The 10,653-nt window shown below is 41.9% G+C and overlaps 1 protein-coding gene across 2 annotated transcripts; it reads left to right on the forward strand.

The window, feature by feature from the left end:
• Positions 1-3,044: 3,044 nt before the first annotated feature.
• On the forward strand, positions 3,045-8,442 carry LOC127769074 (uncharacterized WD repeat-containing protein C2A9.03-like). Of its 2 annotated transcripts, XM_052294779.1 has the most exons (10): positions 3,045-3,273; positions 3,496-3,662; positions 4,897-5,064; positions 5,160-5,246; positions 6,549-6,683; positions 6,777-6,881; positions 6,975-7,066; positions 7,155-7,260; positions 7,355-7,441; positions 7,545-8,442. In XM_052294779.1, the coding sequence occupies exons 2-10, from the start codon at positions 3,531-3,533 to the stop codon at positions 7,989-7,991; spliced, it is 1,359 nt and encodes a 452-aa protein (XP_052150739.1). In that variant the 5' UTR covers positions 3,045-3,273; positions 3,496-3,530; the 3' UTR covers positions 7,992-8,442. The 2 variants fall into 2 exon arrangements, with proteins under 2 accessions (XP_052150739.1, XP_052150740.1); XM_052294780.1 differs by lacking the exons at positions 3,045-3,273; positions 3,496-3,662; positions 4,897-5,064; positions 5,160-5,246 and adding an exon at positions 5,761-5,904.
• The last annotated feature ends 2,211 nt before the right edge of the window (positions 8,443-10,653 follow it).

Here is a 10,653-nt window from a genome sequence, read left to right on the forward strand (position 1 = left end):
GTAATTTATATGAGTTAAACCACTATAAATAATGTTATTTTTAAAAAATTATCATACCATGTCGTCAAGAAATTATGCATCGGGTAACGAAAAAAGGAGAAAAATTAAAAGGGTGGATGAATTAATAGAATTTCAGAAGGGGGCAATGGACAAATTTATAAGGGTAACACGGGCAGTTCAAGTAATTCAGGGTCTGTTTACTTTTCTGTTATTTTTAACCATACTATTTTTTTTGGCAAAGATGCTAAAAAAATATATACGTTTAGTTTGTTGTCAAATTTAGTCAATACTTCCTCCGTCTCACAATGTAAGACTTTCTAGCATTGCCCATATTCATTTAGATGTTAATGAATCTAGACAAATCTATGTGTTTAGATTCATTAACATCGATATATATGTGGACAATGCTAGAAAGTCTTATATTGTGAAACGGACGGAGTACATAAGAAATCCTGCTAAAATTTTGGCAATATTGTCATCTTGCCAAAATTTTGGCATTGCTAAAATTTGATAAGGTTTATTTTAGCTACAATTACCCCTCATATATTTAAGCGGTTACCTGCGTGGATTTTCCTAGTCCGTAAATTGAACCGAAATGACAGCCTATCCACTTGGATGGGCTAAGAAATTGGGGCTATCAAATCAGCCTTACCCCTTCTGTGTATTAGGCTGCTTCTACCATAGCCGGCCTGGTATCACTTCCTTCCTTGACCCTTCTCGGAGAACAGAAAGATATTCGCAGGCAAAGTTGCACTGCCTGCACTGCTGCACACACGTGACACGTGTATGTGAAACTCGAGTACATTCTCTAATTACAATTACAACGTGTTCAGATTTCATCTGTATGATGATACTCCTATCTAGTAGCAATACTCTAGTAAATATCACCGTAAGAATGCGAAACTTTCACTTTCTCTGTTAAATATATCAGGGAAGTAATTCCTCTGCATTGGTTTGAATAAACACAAAAGGGAAAAAAAATATCCGACGCCCGATGCATGCATCTTTCTGGTCAGTGTCATCGTTGATCTGTAACATCAGTTGATGTCGAGGGCGATCAATTTTTCTCCCGATCGTAGTTAATTACACATGGGGCGGCACATGACACGAGTAACCGGGAAATAATTAGTTGATCGATCGCAATTTGAAACAGTATCCACGCTAACAGCGACAGGTTAATTTTCTCTCTTGGAAAAAGAATAAAAAGTGACACGACAAGCGGTGATCTGGCTAGTTAATTACGTATGAACTGTTTCGGATAACACAAGACTGCAGGGGATTATGACAATTATCCCCTAAGGCCCTATTTAGATCCTCCAAAATAATAAAAGTTTTGCTATTTTGTAGCATTTTTTGTCATTTTGGATCTAAACATTAGTAGCAAAAGTTGGTAATTTGGCATTTGTTAGTACATAGTAGCAAATTGTGCCAAAAAGTGCTTTGGGACCACTCCCTCTCTCTTTCTCACTTTAGTGCTAGAATGGCAAAACTTTAACATGCATCTAAACACCAACTAGTACTTTTGCAATGCCAAAACTTTTGCCATCAAAAGTTTTGCCATTTGTCATTTGCCATTCCAAATGAATCTAAACATGTCCTTAGGGAGTATATTAATTTGAGTCGGGTAGAAATGAACACGGCACAAATTATAGTTTAGTTGTCAGTATTCAGCATGCATTGAGCACGTACTACGCATTAATAAGGATTATCTAAATCCTTGCGCCTAATGACATACTCAGTGTATATATACCGGTGTTTATCTATCTATCTATCTATCTATCTATAGATAAACTAACACGTACCTACGAACGTATGCAAAGTCCCTGTCATCCAAATAAGAACAGGGTCTGGTCCAACCGACCAAATTAAATTATACTAGTATTAGAGAGGCGGAGTTGGTCGGTCCGGTCGCCATTTCGCATTCGTCCGGGACGATCGATGGGGGGTGGATCGCGACGTACGCGCGCGAATCCAATTCCACTCCACCGTGGAGGAGATGAATCCGGCGTTGTTGAACCAGCCAGTTTAACGGACGGCGTCAGTTTTGATGGTGGGGGCCAGCGTTACAAGTGTGCATGTGGTGCACGTACGTGTCGCGTGCCACGTGTGGCTGGGTGGGAGTTGGCGTGGGCGATAGGGTACATGACATGAGAGGTGACACGTGTGGAGGAGCAGGCAGATATAGGCGCAGGTATCGTCTCTTGTCGGCAGCGTTCTGCAGTGGAACCGACCAATCCTTCCATCGACTCCAATCCGCGGCCTCTTCTTAGAGTAGGTATAATAATAGATTATTAGTCAGTTGTAAATATATTTTAATGAGCTAAAAGATAAAAGAAAAGAGTAGCGGGCTACAGATCTATAGCCAGCTGTAGCATGAAGTCAAAGATACAATATGTGTATGACAGGTGGGACTATATATTAGTGATTTGGTAAGTAACTATTGTATAAATTAGTTATTAGGTTGACTATAGATGAATTAAAACTAGTAGTAGACTATACTATTAAACTTGCTCTTTATCGATCGGTCAGTTGCAGTTGGACTGGATCTCATCCCAATCCGTCTTTCATCCGCGTGTGCCATGCGGGAGAAGTACCAGGAGTACAACGCAAGCAACGCCACATGGTGACATGGTATGGCGCGGTGGCCTGTTTGCGCGCGACGTACGCCACGAAAACGTATGCCCATGCCTTCCCGTCCCTACGATCCGCCATATCGTGGCGCCCGTCGAGCTCGACGAATCATCCCAGTCCGCATGCGGAAAAGCCCATCGATTTCAAGGTCATATGCTGCTTGTCCGGCACACGGCGGAGCCTTGGCTCCAAGACACACCTATTCCCCTGGAAAGATATTCTCTGACTTAACTGCTATATACATATGTACCATAACAAAATAAAACTCACATGTCAGTGACTTAAACTTCCCAGTCCCCACACCGTGCGGCCCCCACCACCCGTGGGCCCACCTCGCCAGTCCAAACCAAACGGCGCCCCGACGGGGACCAAACGGCACGGCAGGCAGGGCTCGCCTATATATACCTCGGAGAAAGAGAAATTAATGGCTCCTTTTCTCTTACGCTTCTCCCTGTTCCTCCTCCTACTTCTACTGCTGAACTAGTTCTACTACTACCACTCAAAAACAACAAACATAGCTAGCTAGCTAGTGATCTGATTTGCATTCAAGTAGTTAACAGCCCAACCAGCAAAAGATCGGAGGAACAAAAGGGTTGGGTTGGGTTTGGTTGGTTGTTCGGAGGAAGAAGCATTTCGTTTCAGGTGAGCTGTCGTTTTTTTTAGGGACAATCTCCTCCTCCTCCTCCTTGTTTGTTGCAGTTCACGCTGTTCTTGATTCCCCCCTTTTGATTTCACCTCATCAAGCTCGCCTTCCCTTTCCTTTTGCGGCGAGTTTCCAGTTCCAACAGATGGAGATACTGTATATAAACACACACGTTTAATTATTTGCTGAATCTCCCCTAATCATTCCTCTTCTTTTGGCAGATTGATTGATTCCCGGGTTTAACATATCATCATCCATGGCCCACGACTTGCACGACGACCTGGAGTTCGTCTCCGGCGGCGGCGACGACGACGACTACTACTTGGGGTTCAACCACGATTCCGGCCATGGCTTCCACACCTCCGCTGCCACTGCAGCCTCCCAGACGGTATGGGTTGATTCCGACTTCAAATTAATTATTTCTATATTTGTTTGTACGACCCAATATTTATGTTGATCACTAACAATCCTACTACCAAGATAAACTGTTTCATTACCTAAAGAAAAAAAAAGATAAAATGATTAAGGGGGGAAAATATCGTTTGAGTTGGTGCGCCGTTACATCAACTTAGTTTGTCCATATATATGTCTGACAAACCATGGTCACAAGGTATTTTTTTTCACTGTGAAAATTCATGTCTTCTTGTTTACATAGCGTTTGCCTTAGTTTGTGCAATTTCTGGTTATTCATGGACGTTTCAGGTAAAGATGTAATCAAAAAGCATGTCTGACACTATGGTCCTCATATATTCATAACGTTTGAAACAGATTTTTCATTGGATTATTATCACGGATTATCTACTTAATTATAACGATATATTAAATACTTTTAGAAATAAAATAAGCAAATAGCTTAGAACAACTGGTCTATAAAGATTTTTTTTTTACAGGCGTGGATCAAATTATCGGTGGTACTAAAAATCTAGTGAAGTAGCTGAAAAGAATGTAGTAATTGATAATTTTATATCCTTTGTTACAAAAGTAACATAGGGAACCACACTTTTGGGATGTTGGGGTTTTGTTCTACAACAAATCACTGGCTAGATAATGAACAGAAATGAGAGAAATTATCAGTTGACTGTTGGGAGAACCCTGGGAGCTGCTACGTCCAGAGCAACATACTTTTGCAATGGTTGTACCACCGGTATAGATTGTGATCTTTCTTTCTTGGAAAATTATACCCCTTTCTACTACAGTATAGATAAATATATGGTTTATAGGATGAAAAAAGATGCGAGATTCAGTTGGATGTCATTGAATTTAGGGGAAAAGAAACAAATTAAATGAAGCACCAAAGGGTATTCTCAGATTAAATTAATACAAAATTATATAATGTTAAGGTATTCCACTCATAATTCAATGTATTACATACTACATTATACTGCTCAATCTAATATGGTTTGACTGGTCAAAGAAAAAAAGAGAGAATTCTACAGTCTTTGATCAGAAAATCACATATATATATTCGCGTCAGCTATACCAAGAAAATTGTCAGTTTTTGTAAAGATTAGAAAAAAAATGGTCATGCCAGAAAAGCAGAGTTCCATCTTCCCCAAAAGATCTCCAATTTTGTTTTACCAAAACTGCATAAAACCGCAGCTAATAGGTGCTCTCTATTTCAGAACAAGCAGATGGACGATACTTCAGCCTTAGACTACAAAGAAGGGAAAGACATGCAAGGGATACCGTGGGAACGGCTGAATTATAGCAGGAATCAGTATCGCGAGATGAGACTAAGGCAATATAAGAATTATGAGAACCTTACTATGCCGCGTGATGGACTACAAAAGGTGAGATTCTTGTGTTTTTCTACTTAAACAATACTCTTCCTCTTGCACTTAAAATGTTTTTGGTTACATATATTTTTATTCATTTGTTTCTCTAGGAATGCAAACAAGTGGAGAGAAAAGACACATTCTATGATTTTCACTTGAATACAAGACTTGTCAAGTCAACAATAGTGCATTTTCAGGTACTGATTTCCTCTGACCTGTCATTCAGATACTTCCATGCATAAGAAAGCTGGCATATGCATTTGGGTAACCGCTTTACAGAAAATTTGAATTAACAATGCTAATTAACTTTATGATTTGTTTGCATAGCACCCTATGAATGCTATACGATATTTTGTTCATTAATTTTTGAAAAATACATAACTAGATACCAACAGTCTAATTTCTAACTACAATTATTTCTGGTAATAGAAATGGAAGAGGTTTCCCTCTGTTTATTAAATAAAAAAGTCCACAAGCTTAAAAACAAATTCATCTATGTGGTATCAGCATCTATCATTATTATGCACATGATATTTATCTAGCTTATTCTTAGGTTTGTTATGATTAACTAATAGTCTCCAAAATTTCATACTGTTATGCATATCATTTGCATGTGCACAACCTGCACCATTATATTCTGTTTAATAAAGTGTACTGTTGTACCTTTCTGCCCTTTTGTTTATATAGACATAATATTTACTGCAGGTTGTATGATGAGTTGAGTCAGAATATGCTAAACTGAGATAGTTTTCGATACGAGCAAATTAACCTATGATATTAGGGCAGATGCAATATCTTACTTCCCAGGTGGATGGCCATTCTCAGCAGTCGGCGCAATTATACACGTGGAATATGGTATGATAGGATGTTTTATGATAGGCAATACAGTTAAATAAATCACCTCGAGTTTTGTTGCAGGTTGGAGATGAGAGTTCAGAAATACATTATGCATCATCATTTTTTGTTGTACTTTATGCATTAATAGTGTGTGAAGATTGCTCATCTTGTACCGTGCATGTTGTTTAACTGCATGTTCTTGATTTGACTTTGTTGTGTTGCTAACTGTTCTGGGTAGCTAAAAACTAGTAAGTGACACTAAATTCTTAATTAAAAATTAACATTGAACAGTCCATTTTATCCTTTACCATTAATAGCTCGATAGCTCCTTGCTGAACATAAAGGATAACTTTTGGTTGGCAGTAGCATCTGGATGTCTGCAAATTATAATATACTTGCCAGAAATTGATTCTTCTAGTCTTGTCTGCTTACTGGCACTGCTCTAGAGGTTCTGTGAGGAGGCACTTGGTGCTAGTACATTAGAGGAATTGAAAAAGAAAATTCTTATTTCTGAACCATTTTAGGTAGTGCCAGTTGAAATTTTTACTGTAAAAACTTGTCATTGACTTGCACGATCACATCTTGTAGTACCATTTGCATTATATCCTATCAAAATCCCTCTGAAAATGTAAATGACCATGTTCTTGTGGACATCTCTGCAGCTGAGGAACCTGCTGTGGGCTACTTCCAAGCATGACGTGTATCTGATGCAGAACTACTCTGTCATGCACTGGTCTTCACTGCTCCAGAGAGGAAAGGAAGTGCTCAATGTCGCGGGCCAACTCGCTCCCTCTCAGGTTTGCACCTTTGCCTTTGCGACAAGTCGGTTAGCATTTTAGAGTTTAGACCGTGCGGCCGTTCTCTAACTTGCTCCACCACCTGCTATTCAGAATGTCCGGGGAGCTATGCCGTTGTCGCGGGTGCAGATCAGTACCATGGCGGTGAAAGGCAACCTCATGGTAGCCGGTGGTTTCCAGGGTGAACTCATCTGCAAGGTATGAGCAGTGCACAATCTGCAGACTTGTGGGTGCTCTTGTAGTAGTATATCTTTAACTTATAACTTAGCTCATTGCTTCACCTTATGTCAGTATGTTGATAAACCTGGAGTGGCGTTTTGTACGAATCTGACCGGGAACAACAATTCCATCACGAATTCCGTGGACATATACCAGGCACCAAAGTAAGCAAACCGTCACAAATCTGGGTTTCAGAGCGAGTTGTCAATGGTTTAATTGGTGACTGAATTTTATGATATTTTTGAAATTCAGTGGCGGTACTCGAGTTACGGCCGCGAACAACGACTGCGTTGTCAGAACTTTCGACACCGAGAGATTCAGCCTCATTAGCCACTTTGCCTTTCCATGGTCGGTCAATGTGAGTATCGATCCTGTACTCTGAAATTGCTGAAGAATTTGTGTGTATTGTTCAGTTGCTGATCCATGAGCTGAATTAATTTATCACATTGCAGAATACGTCGGTGAGCCCTGACGGCAAGCTCCTCGCGGTTCTTGGTGACAGCTCCGACTGCCTGATCGCCGATTCACAATCTGGCAAGGTACATGCAGAATTTTGCTATATGTTCGCTTCCAAATTCAGAAATCAATTTCAGAAATCAGCTCTGAAATGCTGTGCGTGTTCTTGTGTCATCTTTTGCGAAGGAAATGGCGAGGCTGCAGGGTCACCTGGACTACTCGTTCTCGTCGGCGTGGCACCCCGACGGCCGGGTGCTCGCGACGGGGAACCAGGACAGGACGTGCCGGCTGTGGGACGTGCGCAACCCGTCGCGGTCGGTGGCGGTGCTGGAGGGCCGGATCGGCGCCGTCAGGGGCCTCCGGTACTCGCCGGACGGACGCTTCCTCGCCGTTGCCGAGCCGGCCGACTTCGTCCACGTCTACGACGCCGCCGCGGGTTACGCCGCCGCGCAGGAGATCGACCTGTTCGGGGAGATCGCCGGCGTCGCGTTCAGCCCCGCCGGGAATAATGGCGGTGGCGGCGACGACGACGGCGGGGAGGCGCTGTTCGTCAGCATCGCCGACCGCACGTACGGCAGCTTGCTCGAGTTCCACCGGCGCCGCCGCCATGGCTACCTGGACTGCTGCGTCTGATCGCCGCCGCCTCCGCCATGTCCGCCGGGGCAGTGCATCGCGTGCAAAGCTGTAAGCTTTGAAAAGGTGCAACGCAACACGGCGTTTTCGCGCGCTTTTTTTCTTGCGCTGCCGCGAGCCGAGACATCAGTTGTTTTTTTTTTTCTTTAAAACTTTTGGCACGTTGCTGTTTTACGTTGTATTATTTTTTTTGTATTGTACGGTGCAGTGTAGTGCTACATAGTACAGTATACTATACAGGAAGTTGTTCGAAATGTGTATATTTGGAGGAAATTTGTATATATTGGCTTGTCGCTTTGTGTTGTACAAAAGTTCATTAATTTGGTAATGTACGTAAAGAACACTTTTGATGCTTTACAGTTAGTGTTGACTGCGTGCTAATGGAGACTGGATTATTCATGCCACGCTTCTGATAATTGATTTCTCCAGATATTGGATCAGCATAACCTTCTATATACTGTTTAATTTATCCGTATGAGTGACTCTTAAGTCTATAATCCCCACTACTATAACCACAAAACATCAAATAGATGTCGGTACTATAGGTGCCGAAGTAGGTAAAACCGGTATCTATAGCGTCTTTTACACCCACACGTCCACACACGGTAGCTTCAAAATCCAAATAACTGACATTTATCCTCAAATAGGTGCCGTTTTTAAAAAGAATCGACATCTATTACTAGTGTCAAAGATACAGGTTTTTAAAATAAAACCGACACTTATAATATATTGTAGATGCCGTTTTAAAAAATCAAGCCGAGCCGACCGCGTCTTATCCACTCGCTCCCGTCCTTATCCCCTCGCGAGGACCGCAAGATTGCAACCCCCTCTCGTTGTCTCGCAACTCTCATTGTGCATTTCCTCTCGCAACTCTCTCTTTCCCTCTCACTTGCGACTCTCTCTCTCCCTCTCCTCCCCACCCACGAACACCGATGGCGTGGCAGGACTGGCCGGATCCGGCACCACTCTTCCTCACAGTGGCGTCACTCTTCCTCACAGTGGCGTGTCCAGCAGCGCCTCCCTTCCCACCGGTGGCGGGATCAGCCGGATCAGGCGCCACTCCTCAAAGTGGCGTGGCCAGCGGCCTCCCATGGTGAGGGAGCTTTGGGTGGCCTCCCCATAGTGTGGGCTCAGTGGGAGGCCTCTCTCGGGGCGTGATGGTCGGCCTCACCCGGTGATGCGACGGGCGGCCTCACCATGGAGGGGCGCTGCAGGTGTCGGTGGTGGGTAGGTGGCCTCTCCTCCCCGGCGGGCGGCCTTGACGGTGGTGGGTGGGCGGCCTTGACGGTAGTGGGTGGGTGTGCTCGATGGCGGTCGGCGCACTGGCAAGAGGATTCACCATGGTGCACTCTCTTCCTGGTTGATTTTTAATTTTGTAATTTCGGTCTCTCTGTGCTGTTGGATGCATGGCGATGAGACAGAGAAATTTGTTCTTGATTCTCGGTACATGCATGGATGATGATAAATGTATTCTTGGATTTGGGATGGATGGTGATGAGACTGTGAGAAATTTATTCTTGATTCTTGATTGTGAGAAATGTGTTCTTGGATTTGGGTGATAGGGAGCTGCTTGATGCATGCATCGAACCAGATTTTTTTTTGGCTCGTGAAACCTCTTAGGTGTCGGTTGGGGGTTCTCATCCGACACCTATATATATAATAGATGTTGGTTGACGAAAAAAATAAGAGGCACTGACGACTTCGGTTCTACAACCGCGTGACCTCTTGTTCTTTTCATCAAATGGATAGAAGGTCCCTCTAACCTAGAGCAAGTAAATTAAGGTGATACTAAATGTTTACATATACTTCATCCGTTTCATATTATAAAACTTTCTAGCATTACACACACACACATATATATATATATATATATATATATATATATATATATATATATATATATATATATATATATATATATATATATATATATATATATATATATATATATATATATATATATATATATATATATATATATATATATGTTAATGAATCTAGATATATATGTACCTAGATTTATTAACATCTATAAGAATATGTTAATGAATCTAGATATATATGTACCTAAATTTATTAACATCTATAAAAATGTGGGTAATGCTAGAAAGTTTTATAACCTAAAACGAAAACGATGGTAGTAACTCCTTTCATGAGACAGGTTTTTGCGATTTTTTAGTAATTATTCTTCACATGGACCATAGCCCACTCAATAATTCCAATACTTCCAAGCTCTGGAACTGATTCGTCTAGGCTCCCATTTCAGTTGTATTGGGCCTCTATTTTTACTAGCCCATGAGGACCTTTGCTTTGTTCAGGGCCTAGTGGGCCTAAACTCTTATGGGCTGCCTTGTGCCGATGCGACATTATTGCTTCGGTACCACCGTTTCCTCTTCGTCTTGTCCTCCATATGGGGTTTCTTTCGTCGTGACATTTCACTGCAGCTTCTAATGTGTTCACATAAATTTCAAAGGAATGAATATAAATTATATTTATAAGATGTTTCTTTTTCTTTCTATCCGTTACTCAATCTCATCTTGCATCATTACCGCCAAAAAACGAGGGAAATTAATTAAGGGGAAAACATAGCTGTAACTTGGAACAAGAGGACTCGCAATTGCTAGATCACCTGTCAGATGGAGCAGTTGGAACTTGGAAAAAG

The sequence above is a fragment of the Oryza glaberrima genome, chromosome 3 (genome assembly GCF_000147395.1).
Source record: "Oryza glaberrima chromosome 3, OglaRS2, whole genome shotgun sequence".
NCBI classification, from domain to species: domain Eukaryota; kingdom Viridiplantae; phylum Streptophyta; class Magnoliopsida; order Poales; family Poaceae; genus Oryza; species Oryza glaberrima.

What these genes read in the sequence shown, in the direction of transcription:
- LOC127769074 (XM_052294779.1), top strand. Translation starts at nt 3,531, where the DNA reads ATGGCCCACGACTTGCACGACGACCTGGAGTTCGTCTCCGGCGGCGGC. An exon ending in CAACAATAGTGCATTTTCAG is followed by an intron (nt 5,247 to 6,548) that starts GTACTGATTTCC and finishes ACATCTCTGCAG; the next exon opens with CTGAGGAACCTGCTGTGGGC. An exon ending in GCCAACTCGCTCCCTCTCAG is followed by an intron (nt 6,684 to 6,776) that starts GTTTGCACCTTT and finishes CCTGCTATTCAG; the next exon opens with AATGTCCGGGGAGCTATGCC.